General features: G+C 39.2%; 2 protein-coding genes across 2 annotated transcripts in view; one reads left to right on the top strand and one right to left on the bottom strand.

Annotated features, from left to right (window-relative positions):
• The window catches only part of zdhhc5a (zinc finger DHHC-type palmitoyltransferase 5a), a 32,014-nt gene extending 19,672 nt beyond the window's left edge, over nucleotides 1-12,342 (top strand). Inside the window, 22 exon segments of the mRNA XM_034687994.1 lie at nucleotides 108-234; nucleotides 958-1,066; nucleotides 1,166-1,275; nucleotides 5,377-5,428; nucleotides 5,431-5,517; nucleotides 5,520-5,576; nucleotides 5,579-5,617; nucleotides 5,620-5,670; nucleotides 5,673-5,716; nucleotides 5,718-5,778; nucleotides 5,781-5,832; nucleotides 5,834-5,870; nucleotides 5,872-6,110; nucleotides 6,112-6,207; nucleotides 6,209-6,279; nucleotides 6,282-6,319; nucleotides 6,321-6,372; nucleotides 6,375-6,445; nucleotides 6,448-6,463; nucleotides 6,466-6,499; nucleotides 9,132-9,205; nucleotides 9,208-12,342. Coding sequence (XP_034543885.1) covers nucleotides 108-234; nucleotides 958-1,066; nucleotides 1,166-1,275; nucleotides 5,377-5,428; nucleotides 5,431-5,517; nucleotides 5,520-5,576; nucleotides 5,579-5,617; nucleotides 5,620-5,670; nucleotides 5,673-5,716; nucleotides 5,718-5,778; nucleotides 5,781-5,832; nucleotides 5,834-5,870; nucleotides 5,872-6,110; nucleotides 6,112-6,207; nucleotides 6,209-6,279; nucleotides 6,282-6,319; nucleotides 6,321-6,372; nucleotides 6,375-6,445; nucleotides 6,448-6,463; nucleotides 6,466-6,499; nucleotides 9,132-9,205; nucleotides 9,208-9,365 — 1,675 coding nt within the window. The 3' untranslated portion in view covers nucleotides 9,366-12,342.
• A 4,349-nt stretch (nucleotides 12,343-16,691) lies between these two features.
• tmx2b (thioredoxin-related transmembrane protein 2b) lies at nucleotides 16,692-23,405 on the bottom strand. The gene is given in 10 exon segments (XM_034687996.1): nucleotides 16,692-16,885; nucleotides 16,888-16,954; nucleotides 17,301-17,329; nucleotides 17,332-17,428; nucleotides 20,252-20,321; nucleotides 20,404-20,510; nucleotides 20,606-20,682; nucleotides 20,871-20,984; nucleotides 21,652-21,712; nucleotides 23,057-23,405. Coding segments are annotated over 10 exon segments (996 nt in total). The 5' UTR covers nucleotides 23,321-23,405; the 3' UTR covers nucleotides 16,692-16,775.
• Between the last annotated feature and the right edge of the window lie 775 nt (nucleotides 23,406-24,180).

Raw genomic sequence — 24,180 nt, 5'->3', positions numbered from 1 at the left:
ATTGAAAAAAGGTTTCTTAAAACAATGTACCTTCACCCTTTTATCTGATTGGTAAACTCACTGTTTCTTACTGAAAAGCTAACACACTCTCCCTTCTCTCTCTGTAGGTATCTGGGCAGAAAGAAGTGTGTGCAGAGTGTATGTGTTCAGCCTCCTTTCCTGCGGCCCCAGCTGACAGAGGCCCAGCTGGCTGCAAAGATCCTGGACAACGGCATCCAGGGAGACCTGCACCGGGTAAGAACTACAGGAGACAGGGACAAACTCACTCCAATGTAATACAGCAGTTTTATCATCCTCATGTTTGATTTAAAATTAGCTTTAAAGGAAAGAGACTTGCTTTAACATGTTGGGGGCCAGGTGTTATGCGAGTGTTCTGTGCTTCTCATGCATTGTGCCAGGTGAGTTTGCATATAGGCAAGTCCAGATGGTGGCAGGAGGTTGAATGGCTGTTTGAAATTCAAAAGTCAGAAATCCTGTAAGGTCACATCAGTAAATAAAACAGCATTTACTGGTACAGTCTGTAAGAACTCATAACAAAAGATACAGGAAAACAAGACAGTGGAAATCTTTCTTTTTCATTTCAGGGCCCAGAAACTGTTGAGTTTTCTATACACTTTGTGAATTCATTCATTACAGTTGTTAGTGTCTGTGTGCGGTATGCTTCACAAATAGCAAAACAGAGGACAGAAAAGTGATAGTCATATCAATTAATAGATAGCTAAACTTCTTCTGTGTAAATAATGTCATGTTATCTAGTTCATTTGAGAGTATCTGCGGCTTTGGAGGATAATACAAATCAACTTTCACCCTCTCTGCAAGCTTTAAACTTTAAACCTTTTTCTGTCATTGTCATCTACTTTAATTTGTCAAAATCTGCATCCATATCTTGCATTTAATTTGATATAAGTATTCGTCTTTCTAACTCTGACTCCTTTCTGTTTTTTGTCTTGTTTCCAGTCAAAGTCCAGTCTAGAGATGATGGAGAGCCAATCATGTGATGCCGAGCCTCCTCCACCTCCAAAACCAGAGCTTCGCTACCCAGGAATCACTCGGGGGAACACAGAGGGTAAGAATGTTGTCTGACTTCATCTCCAACTCTTTGATTTTCACAAACCTTCGGCACATGGAGTTTGTCTCAACTTTTTTTCTCTTCATATTCCTGCAGAGTGCAGTCTACTGAACAAAGCCCCTCCAACCCCCACCATGTACAAATACAGGCCCACCTACAGCCCTAGCAAGAACCACACAGCGCTCACACATGCTTATGCTAACCAGGTAATGTATGCACACGCAAGTAACACAGTCAGGTGATAAACAAGGTTAAAAAGGCACAAAAACAGAAATCAACACTCATGTTTTTGTTTTGTTGTTTGTTTTGTTTTCTTTTGATTTCCTGTTGGCCATCTTGGTTTGGTTTCTCAGTGGCTTTCTGTTGATCAGTATCAGTAAGTGATTGCTCTGTAAGCTCTTTTTCCTGTCCCTTATATAACTCTGTTTGTTCCTTTCTGTTTTCTCTGGATGTGGGTATAATACTGTTTTTAAAGATTTGTAATCTGTCAGATGGTACTAGGGATGGCAATTTTAAGCAATCTCCACGATCTATCTTTGTAAATGTTAACTATCATTTATAGATTAATCATAGAAATAACATAGATGTTTCCTATGATGAAAAAAATATCAAATGTGTTTTTTTCCCCGAAATAGTTATTTCAAACATGCCACAATGCATAATTGACAGTGTTAAATAGCTACGGATCATATAAAGGTGTACAAAATGTTAACACGCTGAATATCAACCTGTGGAGCAGGCTCATATAAATAATCTCTGCGGACGCATGGTCATTTAAAGTGAAAGCTCAGAAAATATGTCATACTCACAGTGTCCAATTTTCTGCATACTATTCTTATTGAGAAAAATAAGCATGTGTGCATGGTCAGGTGTTAGTCCGGAGCGCAAATGTGTCATAACTAAGAAAATCATATTCAAGAAAATAGCTTCTTCAAAGCTCTTGAGCTGCTTTACAATAGTAAAGTCTTTAAAAAAACATTTTCAGTTCTGACACAACCCAACTAAAAACCTACTTTCTTGAACACTTTAGTATTGCTATGTTACAGTTGAGTTCAATGAAGTGCATAAATATTCAGAAAAGATCTGCAGTGCCTAGTAAAATGAGGGCCCACTGTGAGGGCGTAGGTATCAGGCAAGATGATTAACAGCAAATACAAACAGCCTTTCTTTTATACCTTATCCACAGCAGGTATTCACATTGAGTGACAGTTTGACTGTTTAAAAAAGGAGCGTGAGATTTTTTGTCAGAAAACACTACTCTCACATGTTCAGGACATAATCAGCAAAGATGTAAGAGGGACATAAGGGGTGCCAAAATCGATACAAACAAAAAGTTACCTACAGGAGCTTTAACATTAGGTTCAACATTGTTTGTATATCTATGAAACAAAATCTGATGTCAGTGTCTTATTTTCACATTTGCTTTATTTATGGCACAATTTCAACATTTATCACACATTTTTAGGGTTCATTGCTGTACCTAACCTTTCATATCATCAACCTCATATAATTCAGATTATAAGGATATGAAGGGTTTGTAGATATTCAAAAAAATGACATTTCAAAGAGCAAAAATACCACTGAATGAGCTCTGTCAGTGCAAAGAATTGAAAAAGAACAAATATCGCAGGTTGGATGTGTCGTTTTTGGTCACTGATGACCCTCTTTTACCTGGTCTAATGAACTGGTCCTACTCAGTATTTATACCCACATCTGATTAATCTCTTCTCACCTGTCAGTCTAGCAACCTGTACCTTACTTTTACTTTCTGTTTGATGATCCTTCACATCTCTTTTTATTATTTCTTTTGATTTCTCCTCCCTGATTAGAAATGTGGTTCCTGTAGACTCTTTCCAACACAAATGTATCCCTAATAGCTCAGAAGTGTTCCCTAAATCTAAACCTCATCATTGTTTGTTGAACCGCCCTTTCAGTAATGTCTTATAAGTAGCCTTTGTTCTATATTTGATGTTTCATGCTCTCTTACCTGGACAGCTCTAACCTTTCCTGATGCCATAAATAAAGGCCAGGTATCAATCCTTTAAAGTTAACTGTCAGGATATGGGCCATATCAAAACACAAGATAATCTTGTTTCCTTCTCTGCTTCTTTTTTTGGCTTTGGAAAAGATAACAGGCAGTGCAAATATTTATTGTCACTTCCCATAAAAACACAAACAAAATTATTCTAATTATTTACATGTAATTGGAGTTTTTTAATTTCAGGTCAAATATGATTTTTCTACTTATAATTTATGACCCATGTTCCCTCATAGGCTGCTATTAAGTTGGAACTAACACTTGGCTGGCAATACAAAGTGTTATTTACAGAGGATTGTCATATTTAGCTGCCTGTTTGTACACTGAGTGACTCCAAAACACTCAGAATTATTCTACCAAAAATATGTCATAGTAAACACATGGCATATTATAGATAGATAGATAGATAGATAGATAGATAGATAGATAGATAGATAGATAGATAGATAGATAGATAGATAGAAAAAGGGAATGTTTTTCTCCGACGTAGAAAGTGAACATTTTGCTTTCGAAGTGAAAAAAAAAAGAAAAAGTGAAAATTTTGCTTCAACCCAAAAGATATGAAAAATGTACAACATTTGCTTCCAATGCGAAATTACATGAAAAAATGAAAATTTTGCTTCCAAGCTGACAAAACATGAAAAGTGAAAAATTTGCTTACGAAGTGAAAATAACATGACAAAGGGGAAAAGTTTTGACTCTGACATGAAAAAAACATGAAAAAATGAAAATTTTGCTCACAGCATGGAAAAAAGTTTCTAATGACATCCAACAGAACATAGGAGAAGAGCCTGTTACCACAACAGGGCACCCATGCCAGTCTGATTATTAATAAATTGTGGCAAGAACGTTTAAAGCAGGTATGGTGTACTATACAGATCTTAAGTTTAAGATCTACAGTTTAGTGCATATTATTTTTGGCAAAAGAGCTAGTAGCACTGAATTTTGTCAATTCAATTTTGATTCGACTTTTCAACACTAAACTTTGAAGAGTTGATCCTTGTTCCAGTTCTGTCCCATAGACTGTATAAATAATGGACGTAGTATTCATGATGTCACCCATCTGTTCCTGAGCACTGTTTTGAAGCCAATCATCAGCGGGAGCCATATTGGTAATGCTGAACTCAGCCAAACTTAGTGTGATGTAAAGCTGCAGGGTTTGAGCCTTCTAGCCAACAGCTATGTGTTCCTGCCTTTCAGTCAAGTCAGTCAAGTTCTTATTTTGGCAAAACTCGTAATCTTAATATCTTCTTTTTTGAACCAGACTGTAAACATGTTTATTTATGCTGCAAAGATCGTCGTTTTTGAATTGGTGTGTATGTGGTTTCCAGTGTTTCTACAGCCAGCCTCAAGCGGATGCTCAATGAATTGCAGTTTATAACACTTCCGCATGGGCTTCATATTTTGAGACCAGAGGTTGCCGCTTGTTCTGGCCCCATGAAACTCCTTTATCAGCTTAAATTAGCCTTATATTTTACCTACGAGAACACTTTTATGAGAGTTCTTAATATGTTGGTCATCTAAAGTTTATATTAATCAGAGTCATGAGCTGGGGCTGGTAGCAGCTCAGTTCGCAGCCCCCCAGGCCCTGCCAAAGAACGTCGGGGGCATCCATTTTTAACATGAAACTGCTTTTTACAAGTTTTTTTAAATGAAGGATAATTAAGCCTCAGGTAATGACATTAAACACTGATGTAATCCTAATGTTAAACTAAGCACAGCTCCTTGAAACAACGCAGGAGCAGCTCAGTTTGCAGCCCCTCCTGATATCTTCTCTCAGCTGAAAAAGTTGGGAGTTGAATGATTTTCAACATGACACTCCCATTATTTGGGGTGTGGTTAAAACCTACTAACAACAAACTATTGCCACTGCATTCCTCTATGTACAATGACAAAGCTATTAAAACCAAAAGAGTAGAGATATTGGGATATTCTGATGTAGGCCAAAGCAAAAGAAAGCTTCAATTTAAGAAATGAGACTTGAAACAGACAAAGAGTGCAAAACTATCATTCACTTTTAACTTTTGGATTGTCCTAAATCTAAACATATGGAATATCTAAATATTTACTTAGGCAAAACGCTGTAAGAAGTCCAGACCGAGTTAAGTTGTTGTGTTACGATGTCACCATTAGAGGGAGTTCTAATGCTGCAGAAAGTCAGGGCAAAGCTCCCATGTTGCTCTTTCCTCTCATTTGCTTAGCTTCTTGTTTCTCTTCCCTCCCTCTGTCCTCCTCTCTTCACCTTCCCTCCTCCCTCCTACTCCTTCAGTTAAGTCGAGGAGAAAGCGTTGGCAGTGCCAGAGATTCCTCCTCCTCCACCTCCTCCTTCTCCAGGCAAGTCAGCAGCCTGGTTTCCGCTCCCAGCCCAGCCTGGACCGGAGGGACACTTCATCGGATCGAGTAATAGGGGGTGGGGTGGGGAGAGGAGAGACGGAGGGAGAGAGGGGAGTGGAGGGGGAATCCCAGGCTACACCTCGGGGGACGCTCGTATCCCTCCTTCTCAGACCCTACGTCCTATCAGGAGTGGCCTCGCGGTCTTCCAGCTCAACACACACCTCAGCAGGTGCACCCACGTCTCAGAGGCAACTACCACCTCCACCAGTTTTAAGGAGTCTAGCTAATCAGACGCACCCTCCTCCTCCTCCATCACGCAATGGAAGCTTGTCATATGACAGTTACTGGCAGGTGGGGAAGACTTGGCCAAAGTGGTGGTAGCGAGTTCAGCGCCCTGAGGTTTCCTCTGGGAGACCCTGTACGCTCAGCAGCTGGTGGCTACACCTCCCCCTTCCTGTCGTCGCAGCAAAGAGGAGCTGAGATGCACTCCCAGTCCTCCCAGTCGCCCCATCACCACCACCGCTCTACCCACCAACACCACCACCACCCTTTCTCCCTCGCTCTTCCTCACTTCTCCTCTCCGCCTCCTCCCCAGAAAGGGAGCGCTGCTGGGCGAGCCTCACCTGGTTTCTATCTTCCACCAGCCACTCAGACCCCTGCCCCCCCTCCTCTCTGTACCACCCCCCCAACACCATCATCATCACCACTCCCATCATCACCACCACCACTCCCATCATCACCACCACTCCCGTCCTCTTCCTCTTCTTCCGCCCTCCACGCTTTGCTTCCCCCTCTGCACCACCCCACCACGCTTACCCTTACCGGACCCGCTCCACAGACCCCCACTGGGTCCCTCCTCCACCTCCACCTCCACCACCCCACCCGCCCCTCGATACTCCCCACCCACCACCTCTGGGCAAGTCCCTCTCTTATCGAGTGCTGCTGCCGCTGAGATGCAGTACAGGCTTGTCCGAAAGGCCTCTGCGTCAGCTGGAAGCCAATGCACGCAGGGGTAGGAGGAGGGGAGGGATGGGAGGAGGAGGAATACAAGCGCCGAAGTGAGTATGAGTCTCGCCTTTTGTCAGGACGATAGGTTGCTGCTAACCCTGCAAATTTCAATAACCACCTGCCCGCCATGAAAAACATGACTACCCGACTGACTGCTCCTCCTGCTCCTCTTCCATTCTCTCCTTCTCCTCCTCCTGCCAGATTTCCTGTGAGTTTCTCCTTCTTTTCCCTTTGCTCGTCTTCCCTCATTTCTCACTGTGATACAGATGTGTTTTCTGCATGCTTCTTTTGTCCTTGTTATGTATAAGTCTACAAAGATGGGTACAAAGGAATACACTGACCCTGACCTTAAGTATCCCCATGCACCAGGTGAAGACTGTGCCCAAATGAAGTGTCAAAACCATACATGTATAAAATTAAATTAACTTAGTTCTATTCTATAGGCAGTGGTCTATACATAGAAGCAGAGTAGCATAAGATCTAGAGTATGAATTAAAAGATGGATGAATGAAGATGTACAAAATGTACATGAATTCAAGGTGAACAAAAGTCACTATAGTTACATTTAAAAAAACATGATATACCTTAGACTGTGTATAAAAGATGGAAGCAGCTAAATATGCACAAGGCCAGCAGGGGTCCACTAAAATGTTGATGTAGTCCCAATGTGAGTCACCCATTGGTTTTCTCAAGAGGCATAATGAAGGCCAGAGATAGCGTGTGGCCATATCGGAAAGCTGACAGATCCTAACTTTCGACCAATCTAGAAACAGGCCTTCAACATTTTCGGCTCTTACTCTTAAGCTGTACTTCCACCGTGTTTTGGCCGCTTCGTTGTGGTTTGGCTCCATGCTCTCTAGTCCCTTAACAATTACCAGCTGCGTTCGCAGAGCGCAGTACAGAGCAGCACCACAAGACAGCACAGGACTGAGGATTTCCTGCGGTTAATACAGAATCAATGGTTTTCTACCTCCATGATGAGCGTCCCCTTATCCATGTCGTCTTTACCAGCCTCTGAGAACTCTGGCTCTGGTCAGTATGAAAGCTTGTTGTTGCAGTTAAGTGTAAAACAATCTGGCATCAACGTGGATTGTTTAATTCTGAAAATTAACCAGATGTTTTATTGTTTTGTTCGGTGTCTAACTTCAAGTCCTGCTCGATCTGCCCTGTGCTGAATTTAGAAGCTGTGCTCCAGCCTCCAGCCTCCAGCATCCATCAAAAATAGAATAGTGTCACTCCTTGTGTTAAAAAGAAAAAGATGTTTACATCAAAATCAACAAGTTCCAGGCTTCAAACTTGTAGTCCTCAAACACCTGAGTTGTGTTGAGTTTTTTACACAGTCTATAAATTATATTAGCATTTGCTGTTTCTCAAATTTATCAACTGAAGGGATTTTTGACAAAGAGATGACATTAGGGAAACTTTGTCTCAGACTGCTATTGGTTGGTTTAGTATAGTGAAAATCCATTAAATTCATGTGATTCTCCACATCTGTTTCGTCATGGTTAGTTTCTTACTTTAGTAAAAGAAAGGTTCACTTGTGCATGATGGCAATTCAGATTGTTAATCTTCCAACTTGTTGTCACACATGTTTCTGTTGTGTTAATCGTCACTGTTGCCTTTCCATCCCACTTACTGATTGTTATTTAACAGCTGCATGGCCTCAGTTTTACTTCCATCAACCAAAGTGTGTACCTTCATTTGGATGTTATTGTTGTGTTGTGTTCGTTGCGGACATGCATTTTTCTCTGTGGAAAACATGCAAGTTCACTGACACTTTTTAAACATTTCTTAAAACGCAATCTTTCCGTAGTTAGAACAATGGAATCCCCTAAATCCATGTGTTCTTAACAGCAGCTGTGGCTCTTGTATTAAATGTACATGCTAGAAAATTAGTCGATTCTGGAGTGCATTTGAGCTAGCATATGCAGTACATTTTAGAAGCATTTGTATGCCCCCCCATACATGTTTAAAAACATGGACCATGTGTCTCCGCCTCCTCCTGATGTACAAAAGTAAGGCCAAATTACTCCCTGCAATGAGCACTGAAACATCTTTGAATGGCTTTTCTTTTAGCCAGAGTGTGTGCAGTAGAGATCCCACTGCAACTACCATGTTGCATACCCTACTCCTTCAGTTAACCAAAACGCATATTTAACTCGCGTATAAAACATCAAAACTCCCTCAGGTAAGTCCAGTCCACAGCAGAGCAGATTCCTGTGGGTTTGAAGCAGATACTCACAGTTTTGGGAAGTAAATGACTCCTATGTAAGTGTTTGTTACATTTACTCCCACCATCCCTCCTCTACCCTTCTAATCAGCTAATAATGTATTAATAATAAGGACTGCAGGAGCCAAAAGTTTTAAGAGAAGGAGCTGGTCTGGTGCATTTAGTTTTGCATTTTATTTCCGTATGGGTATTTTAGATGCACTTTCATGCAGTCTGCCACATTCCTCAGAACAGGATATGCCAATCGTGCTTGGAGGGAAAGTCTGTAAATTTGGCAAGAACATTTGACTTTGATCAGGGTTGAGCTACTTAGAAATCATTGTTCAAGTGTCACCTCAATGTGGAAATGTTACTGAAAAGCCATGCTCTTATTGTCTAATAGGTTTCAATTATCTTTACTTCCCTTCCTAAACCATTACACTCTTTCTTTGTCTGTGTTTTTCTAAAATCAGGGATGAGCTGATACAGATGAACCCTCTGAGTCGGTCCAACGGCGGCCAGCCTTTCTCCCCCACCTCCTCCTGTTCCGCCCTTCCTCCCCCTCCCACCCAGTCGGCATGCCTGGCCGGCCCCCTCTAGCCTACCACAGCTCGTCATTGATGCAGAGTCCTGCACACAAGCCTCAGGGCAGCGGGGTGAAGAAGGTGACAGGTGTTGGAGGCACCACGTATGAGATTTCTGTCTGATTGGCAGCCGACGCTGGCTAAAAGACCAATATAGGAAGATGAGATGCCAGCCTTCCTCGTCTACCACACAGGGACAGTTTCAATAGAACAAACCACTTGGACATCTGAGGATGCTTGAACCATTTGGTCCAGATCTCACTCCTCATTGGCCGATCGACTGTGGAGCTGAACTGAACTGCCCTGCCTCCACCAAAGCAACTGCTGGAAAAGATGTAGCCAGGACTCTCTGGCTATGAGCTGTAACATGCTTCTTTTTTAGGACCAAATCGGAATGGAGATTTGGCTCGTTTTGTGGGTTTTCCTCCTCACTGTAGCTCAGCAGGTAGCACAGGTAGGTCTGGGTCTTACATTGTACAAGTACAGCAGCGCAATGCGAAACCCACTGCCAGGGTGAGGAGCTTGATCCCCTGCCAGGGCCACAGGGAGGTTGGGATTTATGAAGGTTCATATCAGCACTTTTTGGACTGAAGCTGCATTAATTAAAAAATGGTGTGGATGTTAATATTTTGTCATTTGACACTCATGGTTAGAAGACAAACCCCGCTGTGGTGAAGTCAGTTTGGGATCAAAGATGAATCCATCAAAGTCGAGGGCTTCCCGCATATGATGATTAACTAAGTGTATGATCAGACAGACCAAATAACCAATAATTTAATAAGGACAAAAAATATTTTGCAGTTGCTCCAATAGATTGCTTCAGCCAGCAACTGTAACTTAGGCTTGTGTGACTGCAGTATATAATGCCAGTGGATTTCTAGGCACATGTCAATATCCAGTCGACAGATATTTTTTCATGGTTGATACCAATATCAATTATTAGTAGTTCATTTGACCGATAACTGATATTTGGAACCAATATGCATTAACTATAAAAATAAAAATAAAAAATATTAAAAACTGTAACACAAACACTTGTTTAAATGCATTTAGGACATGTTTAATGAAAACTTGAACTTTGAACACCATATACAGGAGTTTACAACTTACCAGTTAAATTACCATAGACTGTATAAAATATGGACGTAGTATCCGTGACGTCACCCATCTGTTCCTGAGAGCTGTTTTGAAGCAAATTGACGGCAGCAGCCATATGGGAAATGCGGAACTCAACCAGGCAGAGTGTGACGTAGTGTGAGCCTCCTAGCCAATAGCTATGTGTTCCCGACCAGGAGTCACGTCAGTCATGTCCTTATTTGGGCAATCTCGTAATCTAATATCTTCTGAACCATCACGATAGAAATAAATTCAACCCCGTACAGTGTGTGCCATTAGAGAGATTAGCTTCATAGGGCTAAGCCGTTTTTTTGAACCAGGCTGTAAACATGATTATTAATGCTGCAAAGATCGTCTTTTTCCCATTCATGTCAATGTGGTTTCTGGTGTTTCTTCAGCCAGCCTCAAGCGGATTTTCGATGTATTGCAGTTTATAACACTTTCGCATTGGCTTCATCGTTTGAGACCGGAGGTTGCCGCTTGTAAATTACAGTCGTGTCACATAGTCATGTGATGTCCAGCCAATCAGATAGTGTTGTGGGCAGGATATTTGGTTGGACAGACAGGTGAGTGAAAACAGACCCAGAGGGATTAAGACACCAGCAGCAGAGGCAAAGTCTACTCACTGTCTACTCTTTTACTGTAACACTTGAATTTCCCCGTTGTGGGACGAGTATAGAATCTCTTATCTCTTATCTAAAGTAGCACCTATTAGATATATCATTTGATACATTTTATCAATCAGAAAAACAAAACATTGATAGACTCGGCCACTAACGTTTTGTTCCATGGAGTCTGGACTTGAAGAGAGTGATTGTTTCTGGTTAAAAAGAGCTTTTACTTTCTAACTTAAATGTCTTCTGCTGCAGGGATCCTCTCTGTCGTTATAGGGGTTTCAAAATGGTTAAAAATGTAATCTCCATTAGTGGATGTACTTTGATGGGGCATGTTTGTACCTATGTTTCAGTCATGGTGGCCTGTTTGCGGTTGCTGGCTGAAGCGCTCTGCTGAAGCAATGTCAGAACTTATTTTTAATTTTAGATATTTAACTCTAAAATATGTAAAAAATAAAATAAAAAAGCCCAGGTTAAATAACTATACAGGAACTCACTGTCAGTTTTAAGTTAGTTTTGTAACATCCTCAAACAAACAGAGTGGGGTTAGGATGCTTTGTGTTCCTGAGTGTTGTGTGATATATTGCGTCAGTAAAGCAGCCCAGGCAGAGTCTGTGCGACACGTCGGCTTCTTCACAACCTTCCTTCTTGTGGAAACGCACAACACGACCCGACAGGAGGTCAATAATCAGGCGGTGAGCAGGATCCACTCTGGACTTGTGACAATCGAACCGGCGACCGGAGGGAAATGTCACCCCTTGAACTTCTCAATTGATCGATGTTGCTGCGGTGATGTGACTTTTGCCTTTTTGACGGAGGGATGAAAAATGTAACATTGAAAAAAAAAGACAACAACATGCAGATTCCCTGTTTCTTTGACTTATTTGTTGATAAATTCCTCGATGTGAATATGATTCCATGTTTGTACAGGATCACGTGGTTTTAAATGTGGATTTCTTTTTTACTTTTTTTTTTTTAAGTGCTGCAGCATGCACTACTATTACTACGAGCCACTGTAGGCCGCTGTGTTCTGCTGTGTGTCTGTTTGAACAAACAGGATGTGAGGAAACTAAAGTGAACAAGGAAATCATGTTTTGGCCTTCTGTCGTTAATGCGGTCCTCAACAGGCAGATTTTTCTAGAAAATGAACTCCTTGAGCGAATGCCTTGGGAATTCGAGTGTTTTTTTATGTCACCTATTTAATTTGAAATTGTTTTATATGAATTTGTATTGAAATATAGCTATTGAAGAATGAACAGTTTTCAATGTTGACTCAAAGAGATTGTGTCATACGAGTCGGGATGAAATGAGACCCTCTGATTGGTCGAGGCTCTCAACAGTGAACCAAACTGTCTATAAATAAGTCATCTCTCTGAGAGTCCAGTTGTTTTTATTCACAAGATTTAGGAAAACTAATTTTTTTTCAGTCAGATCTCATCTCCACTCATGACTGCAGTTTACAGTAATCTGTAAAAACTTCACATGGAAATGTCATCTACAACAGAGTGCAAGGGCCATTGTGACAGGGCTGCTCCTTTTGGGCCCATTGACGATGACAGTAATCTGACACAGACCCCTCAGACATAATGATCTTCATTCTAGAGCACTATGTTGCAAATGTCTCAGGCAAATAAAACAAAGTATGTACATAAATTAAGGGGTCTGGGAGCTGAGCTGCTACTAGCTCATGTATAGGTGTTAAAAAAAATTGTTTTCTTTAAGTGTAAATTGTTAGTGAATTTTTATTGGAGGCAACTAGAAATACTGCCCTTTGCATTGGCATTGCTTTATGGGGCTGTTAGCCAAGCTGCCACTGACTTTAGCTCATTTGTTAACTGAATTCCTTCTTCTGGATTAAAGTTGCAAATAGAAATGACAGTAATGTGACTTTCAAGAGGAAACTAGTTGGCTGTTCAGCTTATATAAGTCTTGCAGGTAAAACATTACACTTTGTCAGCTGATTGAAATGATAAAAGAAAAAGCCAAATCTCAGCTGGTGAATTTCTGAATTAGGTACAGCCCTGTTACAAATAATTTAAATTTAATTTCTCATTTTGCAATGGCCCTAATCCTCTGTGCAGCACTAAAGCTGTAAACTAGATGTGAATTCTGGTCTCCATTTAAATGTAAATTTGAATTCATTTCAGGCGCTCAAGATTAAATTAAAAGGAGCTTTCACAAACTTTGTTGTTTCGGTATCATGTGTCTGACTCCCTCAGTGTGTTTTTCATGTGATCACTGAAGGTAAGGGAAGAAATGAGGGGCGCTTGAGAAATCTGTCTCTTTCATGTAAAAAACAATTTCACGTATTTGCATGTACAGAAATTATAAATTTCTTCATCTATTTTCTGAAACGTCTAAATTCTGAGTCAACATTTCTAATAAGTTGGAAAAAAAACATCTCATAATGAAGCACCATCTTTTTGTGATGAAAAAATTTGAATGTTAAATTCTCGATTGGATCTAAATTATGAACTGGCTCGTCTTTCATACAGTGTTGTATGCAGGGGTGTAGTGCTAGTGTTAGTAGTGACAGAGCACACCTATGACGCACGCACATGTTTGGTAAGCAAGCACAAGATATGTGGCTCCACTGCTCCTACTGTGACAAGTTTACATATACGTAAACTTTAGTGTTAGTTGGATCATGAAGTGCATTAAAAAGTCTATGAATTCCAACTGGATTATGCAAACTTCAAATATTATTTTTCCTCACTTTGAGAAAAAAGTCCCCGAGTGCCATTCTGGTGTGCTCCCTTTTGGACAGCGGGACGTATGTTTGACACCCCTGATTCTAGAATTAAGGGGTACAGGTAAGACCAGACAATGAACATCAAACTGAAGAAAAAGCCTTTTGTTCCTTTTCCCACATCAAATATTCCAGTGAGTGACATCTTTAACCGTTAAAGAGCAGCAGCAGGGTTCTTTGGGGCAGAAAAACCTACGTCCACATGTACAAGACAAGATCAACAATAAGATCAGAGGTACTACTTTGTTAAGCCAGGCTACCAAAATTGACACAAAGTTGCAGCACCGAGATAAGTACAAACACTGATTCTAAATGGCAATAATTTTTGAACAATTAAACACGGCGTGATCCAATAACAATTAAGCTGCAAAACATTTTCCTCTTTGAAGGTTGTATTAAGACTGAGAGGCCATTTCCTTGGTTCATCTGTGCAACATATGTGTATTGATTATTGATGCAATAAAGGAGACCAGAATAATTTAAGTTACATTCACAGGCTTCATGTGCATATTTTTATTGAATGAACAACAAAAAACAGGCCAGCATATCTGGGGTGTTGTCAACAGATTCTTCTCCAGTCACGTAGAGGAGCAAATATACAAAGTTGAATGTAGCTGAATGTATACTTGAATGTAGCTGAAATGAAATGCAACATGACCACAGTGTACAATAATAGAGATAATAAAAATACAGTTTTAGTAACAAAACCAAGGTTAAATTAATTAACTCACACCATCCTAAATGATGTATAATGTGAAGATTTACCATAATAGAGAAAAAAAACCTTATTAGGAATGTTAAAGAAAAAGATATGCGCAGGAATAAATCTGGGAAAATCAAATGCCTCAAAAGTATTTCCAAAATAAGCACAAAAAAGAGCTTAGGAGAAACATGTTGAAGAAACATATTCCAAAAATAAATTAATATAAGGTAAAATGGATTGTGACTTTTATCAGGAGCAGAGTTTGAAGCAACAAAGTGCTCTCAGATAGTCATGCTAATAAAAGTTAGGTCAGCAGTTTCTCACATAAATTCGGCAGCCAAAAAGTTTAACAGAACCATAGAAAACCTTTGTTTTGGAATGAAACATTGTTTCACAGATTGTCCATAAAAAAGGACAACATGAAACATATATACTGGTTTCCTTTTTTTTTTTTTTCTCGAGCAAATAAACTGTATTAAAGATAAAGTAAAATAATTGCTGTAATAGCTGTATGAATTAGATGAAAAGGTTGAACTTTTAGACAGCTGACTTGAGATCGTTTTTATCCACAATCACACAATTTCAGTCCAGAGGATGGAAAGGCACCCTTTCTAATTATTAGGTCAGGTCTGTCCTCAAGAGTAGAAACAACTTCAAATGATTTCTTGTTGAATAAGTTTAATAACACAGCATCATGCAGATTTGTTGAGTAAGTTAAAATGTCTGTTCTAGACCAGATTCTTAGCTGCCACCACTGAGAATAGCTTCTACTTTTTTTTATATTGTCTGTTGAATGGAGGATGAATAATTTAATTTTGATGCTTCCCAGGACATAAGAAACCTAAATACTTTAATTGGCTTTCAGATGGAGTATTCAACTTGCTTTTCGTCTGAGCACTCTTGCAAGCAAATTGGTTTCCTGCCCAGGTTGAAAAAAATTTATATTACTTCTTTGTCATTGAGCCATGTAAAAACTTTGCTGCACTTTATCTCTGGATACAGAATAATACTGTGAATGTATTCTCTCGTGTGTGTGTGAGTGTGTGTGTGTTTGTGTGTACCATTGAGTCATAACTTAAATTACATAAACAGTCAACCATAGAATAATTATTATAAAAACTACTCTGATTTAATTAGTTACTAAAGTAATCTCAATCAAAAACATTAAACTAGCATCACATTCATTGCTCCCTTACAGTTTCATCAGTTAACCTCTGCCCACTTAGACTTCTCACCTTTCATCAGCAGAAATGTACAGTGTAGACTCAGAAGGCTGGACTATAAAGTACGTTTTTTTTTTGTTTGGTTTTTTAAAGGCTCTGTTTTAGTGAGCTGGCTCAAAAAACCTGAGGACACAATAAGAGAAAATAATAAAAATCATGTACTATGAAGCTGGACATCGCCTGTCTTTGCTAACTCAGACTTTCTGGTCTCGCACAGAAAATTAGGGTGTTAGGTGTCACTTGACACTCCTGCACAAAAAGGAATGGAATGGTATAATAATTATAGTTTTAAAAAAAAATGGCTGCTCATTTTGTATTTTTTCCATGGACTGTATAAAAAGATGGACAACAGGACAGCTCAAAAGTGAAGCCAAAACATTTTGAGATGTATTTGTACATGCACACAACTCTAGAAAACCCCTCAAAACAATCAGGGTGAGCTCCATGCGCGACTGCGAAAAAGCCAAATAAGTTGGATAAAAAACAGGAGTGTCTGCTTTACGCCCCACACAAGAATCTGTTCTGCTTGTGCACTGTACCTATCTAAAGGATTGTGGACAGTGCTGAATGTGTGTGGTTTCGTTAGCCGTAATTTACATCCCACTGGGACTTTGCCACCACAAGATGTCTATCCCTGTTGTGGGGTGTATTTGGCTTCACCTTTGTACAAAAAGAAAGGTTGGAGTGTTGTCATCCATATTTATATATAGGCAATGGTCTGCACTGCACATTTCCAAGCCTGACACTGATACACTGGACCAGATTAAACATTACAACCTGCTGCAAATTCGCCAATTTTACACCTCAGCTGAAGTGTTCAATTTGTTCTTTAATGAAGGAAAACAAAGCGAAGTAGCTGCAACTGCACCAGGATTAAGCTGTTAAAAAAGATGCTGGGTAGAAACAGGGAAACTCAAGAAGTCCAGGACGCATGAGGGTGAACAAAAAAATCTACTAATAAAGTAAGACGAATATTTCTTTCCTCTGTTGTAATGCTTCCAGGACAAGGAGGAGGAGGGTTGATCAATGAGGACACCAGTCTCATTCTCATCTAAACTGAACACTTTAAAGAGCAGACACATGTTTGCCACCCAGATGAAGTTCAAGCTAAGGAGGTACAAACTGTCCTTATTTGTCCTTCTTGGACTCAGGCTCCTCCTCCTGGACTTCACCTCCCAGCTGCTCTGGCTCCTCCTCCTCAGGGACCGGGGGAAACTGTGATTGACAGATCTTGTCTCCTTTGTTTTGTTGAGCTTCTTGGATTTCTGGTAGAGTTCGTTCAGATTGAACTCTCGGATTATGTTCTCCTGATGAAAGGAGACCAAGACATTACTGGTGTGGAGTTTCTTAAGTTTTACAGAATTAAAGCTATTTCATTCACTCCAATAATTTAACAATCTATCATAGGTAATTTTTTTATCCTTTCAAAATAAAAGCATGCTTGTTAGTACAACAGGAAATACAGTAACTTAATGTTTTTAGAGCCCACCACTAAAACACAGAAACCATGTAGAGTTACACAACATTTTAAATTCAGACTCTGCCCTTCAAACTGGGATGAAACATATTGGTAAAGAAAGTTCATCTTAATGTCAATTAGTTGTGTATTTTCTCATAAACATTTACAGATTAAGTTTAACTGTCCAATCTAACCTCAGTGAAGCTCCATGACACTGCTCTGCCCTTCTGTCCACCTGAGGGCGCCGCATCACCTCCTTCCCTCCTTGAAACAACACCAGAGAGGGGAGTTGTTTGGACAGTGGGGACGTAGAAACTTGTACCTAAGAAATAGAAAAAAAAACACATTAGATGACTTGTTGAATGTTCTCACAGCCTACTAATCTGTCTTAGTCAGCAGGCTTTTACCTCACAACCCCGCTTCCCCAAAAGTCAGTTTGCTGTGTAAAATGTTAATAAAAAACAGATTTTGATGGTTTCATTTTAAATGTAATGCAATCAACACATTCAAAAAAATTGAAGCCAGGGGTGACAAAAAATTCTCAACCAATAGCATTCATTTGTACATGTTAGTAACATGACTTGGCATAAAGCAGAGTGGCTTGGCTCCTCAGAAGGAAAGGTGGGAAAAGGTTCACTGTGAGCAAACATTTCAACACTTTCAGAATAATGTTCGTAAGCATAAAATTGCAAAGAATTTGGAGATTTCATCATCCATAGCACAAAACCACATTCAGAAAATCTGGAGAAATCCCTGTACAAAAAGGACAAGGACAAAAAAAACCAATACTGGATGGCTGTGAACTTTGTGCAATCATGTAGCACTGCATTAAAAGCAGATTTGACTCTGTAGTGGAAATCACTGCATAGGCTAAAAAACATTACCAAAATCCATTGACTGTGAACACAGTTTGCTGCTGCATCCAAAAATGAAGTTTAAAACTGTCCCATGCACAGAGGAAACTATACATAAACTAGGGATGGGCATTTCAAGCCAAAGTACTATACAAGTGTGGAGAGTGAGCGCTTATTCAGCGCTGCATCCAACATTGTGGACGAACATAGGAATAGACTCATGACTAAAAAAGCAGAGATGCTCCCATTTAGTAAAAAGAATATTCCCACAATGCTTATCAACAAGTCATAGCATGCATTTAGTATGATTGTGCAAATGCTGTTTAACATTTTTTCCCTGTTCAAAGCAAATGCACTTTAAGTTCACTTGTTCTGTTTTTTTGTTTCACGGTCTTAAAGACGACATTTATGGTATTATTTAAGTAGAAAACGGGTTATTTTATTTTACATACGAAGCAACAGACCCATTATATTATTTAATTTATAAATTATAAGAAAGGTAAACACTTTTTGTTTAGTTGTTTAGTTAGTTGTGACAATGCACAACAGAGTTTGCTCATGCACAAAACAGTAAACCATGCTATCTGGTATTTTTGATTTAGTAATAGTTTATTTGAATGAAACCTGCATTTGACTTTGAATGTATCCAGTTTTACTTGACATTATTTGATTTAGGTAATGTTGTGAGATATATTGTCTTTTATTTATTTGACTTTCTGCACTATTTAGCCTGTTGAGAGCCTGAATGTTTTCAATCTGTTAAAGATTGTGTTACTGATAGCAGGTAAATTTAAGTGTTTTTCAGTTGTCCTTTTGACTGAATAGTTGCTGCATTGTGCCTGCAAGGTTTTTATATTTTTCTCTTGAAGAAGTAAGTAAAACATGTTTTTTTTCCAAAACAAAGGTGATTTATGGTTCATTTTTTTCCAGATCATGTAGCACTCATAACTAAATTGAAAAATTTACAGAGAATCCATGTGATCGGTTTCGGTGATCGGCAGTGATCGGCACTCATGGCTGATCGGTATAGGAACTGATCAGAGCATCCCTAGTTTTTAATAAAATCCAACAGGATTTGTACAATTTAAAACTTGTTTCAAATGCTGACAAGACAAGGCCATGCTGTTCTCTAATAAAAAAGAAAAGCCTGCAAACCTGCCATCAATATGCACCCATGAGGGGATGCAGACTGAACTTGTAGCCCACAACAAATACCATTTTAATTGACTATTCTTTAACTTTTACCCCTCACATTCAGGAGCTCACTTTAAGGCTGAAATTAAAGCTGTGTTTTTATTTTAGAATCAGATCCTGCCTCTTTTGAAGCCAAGAAAAAACTTGTTGCTGCTACTTTTCTGTCTGCGCTGGACTACAGTGATGACTTATATATGCACACCTCTGCTCAAAGCTTTCACACGCTGGATACTGTATACCAGAGCTTTGAGGTTTATCACCAATTTTAAACTAGGACTCATCACTGCGTGCTGTACTCGAGAGTAGGATGGTCTTCCCTGTCGTCATGCAGGCAAAAACATTAGCATCTTTTAATCTATAAGTGCGTCTTAAGTCTACTTCCCTCTTATCTCCTCACCTACATTGCACAAAAGAACTCAGGAACTCATAATCTTCAATCTCAGGATCTTTTATTACTAACTGTTCCGAGGGTTAGGAATGATCTTGTAAAAAAAAGGCCTTCAGGTTTGCTGCTCCCTCGACCTGGAGTGCCTTACAAAAGGATTTGAAACTTTGTGGTCTGATAACTTTGAATGCCTTTAATGACTTGGAGGCTGATGCATCTGTCTGCAGATGTTTTGTTTAAATGTAGCTCATGCTGGAGGTATTTGTTGTCTAGCTGTTGTATGCTATTTGTATCTATGTCTATTGTAACTTCATAACTGCGCCGCTGCCTTCCTTGGCCAGGACTCTCTTGGAATAGAGATTTTTAATCTCAATGAGCATTTCCTGGTTAAATAAAGGTTATAAATGAAAATAAAAAATAAAAAACCTGGAGTTACCTTGATAACCACAAGTCTGGCTTCACAGTATACCCTTCTGATGGGTATACTACGAAGCAGGATTTGCGGTTATTGAGTTGCTGTTGCTGGCATCAAATATACAGTATAGTGAGCATATATTTTCTTAAAACAATAACATATTTCTGTTTCAACATTTAATACGTCTTCTTTGGACAATTTTCAATCAAATATAGGGTTTAAATGCAAAGCATCATTTTACACAAAGTCCTAAATCTCATGGAATTCGGGTTGTTAAAAAATAAAATAAAACAAGACTTACTTTTTTGAAACCTCTCCATAACGTCCAATGTCCACTTTGCCAAACTTGAGGCCAGCACAGTTATACCTGTAATACAAAAAAAAACCACTAACTCTCATTCATAATTCAGAGTGCTATTTATATTTTTACTCAGTGGCCGGAGTCTTACTTTAGAGAGAGATCAGCGTAGACTGAAGCAAAGGACTGACATTCCGGAGACCAGTTAGCAAAAAATTCAACGATCCACGTCACACGACTGTCTCTGTCAAGCTCATCCTGAATGAGCACACAAAAACAAACTTGTGATTATTGACAAGGAAAAAAAATTGAAAATGGACAAACAGGTGCTTAAATCTACCTCTTCTACTCACATCAATGGTTTTGTCGCTGAAGTATTTGATGTACTCTGGTCCCATGTAAAGAGGAGGCTTACAGGTCATCAGAAAAACTTTGACACAAAAAAAACAGGTCAAATTCACCAAATTAGTGCAGGAACAATCAATAAAGTTAATGTTCGTATTGTAACTTTATTTTCTGATTGCAAGCTTCATTTTGTACTATTGTCCCACATCAGACGGCCCTATACAAATTTGATTGACAGCAGATACTGTGCATCACTGCAGAAGTTGGACTCACCTATGCAGAGTGTCAGGTAGAGCAGTCCCATCCTGATGTCCAGTCTGAAGAACAAGATGACGTTGGCCACTTTGCTGAAAAGGATGATGTTTCCCACATGTTGCTCCACCGTGACTGACATGAACACATACAATACATCTTTTTAGATTGTCCCACAAACTACATTAAAATACCTTAAAGTAAGCAGGAGACCATGAAACGTATCTGTTTTTCAGAACGTAGAATATAGAATTTATTTTTCTAGAATGGAAAAAAAAGAAATTTGTATTTATTTGATTTGATCTAAGTGACAAACTAAATAGTTAAGATAGTTAATTCATAGCTAGATAAATAATTGAGTAGGCACTGAAAAAAGAGATCTTTCAGTTTAAGTGCAATGTATAGCCCAGTTAATGAATAACTATAGCTTTCTTCTTGCATGTAACTCTCCAGTAAGAGTGTTTTTAGGCTTAGGTTTTGGGATGCATTATTGTGCCCCATGCCCCAGACTAAAACAAAACAAATAATCAGATAGCTGAACAAAATGTGTACCAACATAAGTGTATGTGCCAAGGTTTCCAAAATATGCGTTAAACTTTAGGGTAAAATTGACTCCATCTGCAGCGGTTGGTAGCCGCTTCCATGTCAGTTCTCCGTCCGCTTTCTAAATAAGGGGCCAGGTTGACCGAGATTCCCTGTTAGTAGTACACTTCTTATTGACAATTACCTCATACAACGTAATTTGAAAATAAGATTTATCATTTTAATTAGAACAAGAAAAAGAAAAACAGTCAACACTCACTTGCTCGTCTGTTCTTCATCATGACGATGGCACTGAGAAACATGAGGATCTCCACCTCTCTCTGTGAATACAAACACCACAGTTAAACTGTTTGAACAGGTTTCATCTTTCAAGATCATGAAACATGTTGTCTCCAAGGTGTTGACGGTCAACACTTTCCTTCTTTCAAACTGAAATAGTTAGAAAACACATTTTCAGACTGGAAACATTACTTGAAGATCAACTACGACACATGATGTCATTCTGTAACACTGTATTGTAAGATCTTAAAATTATGTAGATCTTAAAATCAGTTGTGAGATTAGTATTATGGAAAACTCAAACTTGTAACTAGCAAGTATCACACTTCTGATAGTCTGATAGCACATTGACTTAGATTGCAAGGTGACCATTACAGTGGCATTAAGTTTACAAAGAAAACATGGAAGAATCAGTTTATTTTTGCAAACAAAAACAAATAAATTAACAAAGAGTAGATATTCAATATCCTTTACCGATATACTTTTGAAAATGAGGGTTTACTAACTGAAACTGTATAGTGTGTTCATAGAAAAATATTAAAATAAAAATGGAGATGATGTCTTCAGTTTTCATCATATTCTATTGATTTCATACACTGTATGACACAATTCATATTTCGATGATATTATGTTTTGAGGTTAGGAATTAAAAAAAAAATTCTTGCCCCTTTGGACCTCGCTCCTGATAAGTAGCCCTAAAATAAACTCTACTAAACATTAAGACTAACCTAAGTTAAGAAAAAAAAATAGAACACATTTGAAATCAGTGCTGAAAAATGAAAAGCTTTTTATAATCTTAGCAAGGATTTCCTCTAAATCAACTATGAAAGGCCCTACCCGTTCCCTACATGTCTACATCGTCCGCCCAGTGTCCTACCAAATTCCGCAGTAAATGTATGCGTTTAAAGATAAGTTGTTTGTCGAAGCAGAATCTTACTTGCATTTTAGGTTACACAACCTAAAACGATTACTGGGGACCTACAGTGAAATTCGGCATAGTATCTAACCTTGCATGACCCCATCTACTGCACTTATTGTTCTGCTAACCTTAGCAAGCTAATATGACACCAGTAAGGAATGGCCTAATCCGATTTTGTATGTACGCTATTTACGTTTACATACGCCGAATATAATGAATTACTTTTGTTGTTAATGCTGAGTTATAACTGGAGCTTATGATGTTAGTTCGTTTGCACATGAGTGATGCAGCATAACTCTTCAGCTTTACTGAATGGAGTTTGGCCTATCATTCTCACCCTAATGTCTCTTGACCCTTGCTTTCAAGCTGTCCATTAAAGAATTACTACCTCTAACTGATGTCCAGGTACTAGTGGCAGGCTAGTCCATACACATTCCTAAAAAACAATTTAGAATTTTCCACAGACCCAGTCAAAGTCGCAGGAGTTGCCGTCCTCTCGCTGTGTGGACAGATGGTCGCAGATGCCAGGCGTCTTGCGGACAGCTTGAAAGGCTACAGACATGAAGAGCGACGCTATGTAATAAGGTTTCAGCAGCCACTTGTACACCTGTGGCAGGTGATACAGGAAAGCAAATAACGGCGTTAACAGAGCCATTTTGTGTGGAGCTACAAATAGGACAGGAACGGAACCCGAAAAGGCCAAGATTCCCTGCGGAGAATCCGTTAGCATACAATGACTGCCCAATGTTAGCCTCTTCTTCTTCTTCTCCTGCTACTGCTGCTGCTTCTTCTTCTTCTTCTTCTTCTTCTGTAGTTTATTGGCAAACCAGCTTATAGGCGCATTACCGCCACCAACTGGACTGGAGTGTGGAGATTTTCAGGCAGGAAATAATTAAATTAAATCAGATAACCAAACAAAACAAAACAAACAAAACAAAACAAAATAAATAAAACAAACAAACCCGACAAAAACATAACTAATCATCATAAACAAATAAATAAACCTAAATTCGTTAATAAACCACAATCACTTATAAACTTAATAATCCCATTGTAGATTATACCTGCTGCTTTCCCTAACAACCCTGCTAATGAAACGTGATTATGCTTCAAAAATGTGTCATTTCTCCTGAAACGATATCCAATGCAATCAAGTAAAACATGTTCCACTGATTCAGGTTGATTACAATGTGTGCATTTCCCCGTTGGGTGCTTGCCTATTCTGTGCAACGTGTGGTTGAGACCTGTAGGACCAGGGGCTCATTTCAGGAAGCAAGTTTAACAAACACTGTGGCTGTTTTCGAAACGGCCTGCTGCATACTACTTACTAATGTTGTAGGCAGTAGGTATTGCCAACTACATACTGTGTTTGAATTTAGTATGTAGTATGACTGTTCTGTTGGATCTGTGTTGCAGTCATAGGGGTAAGGAAAATAGAAAGAACGTCTCATTTAAAACCCCTGATACTCAAAGTTTAGGGTTAATTAAGTTTAGGGGCATCCTCCCCCAGGAAATTTTAAGCATCAAACACTGGTGAATGTTTATCAATGAATCAATCTTTATTTGTATAGCGCCAAATCACAACAAACA

Source organism: Notolabrus celidotus, chromosome 7, assembly GCF_009762535.1.
Source record: "Notolabrus celidotus isolate fNotCel1 chromosome 7, fNotCel1.pri, whole genome shotgun sequence".
Lineage (NCBI taxonomy): Eukaryota > Metazoa > Chordata > Actinopteri > Labriformes > Labridae > Notolabrus > Notolabrus celidotus.
Note: the sequence above shows the minus strand (reverse complement) of the source record. Positions and strands in the feature narration are given on the sequence as shown.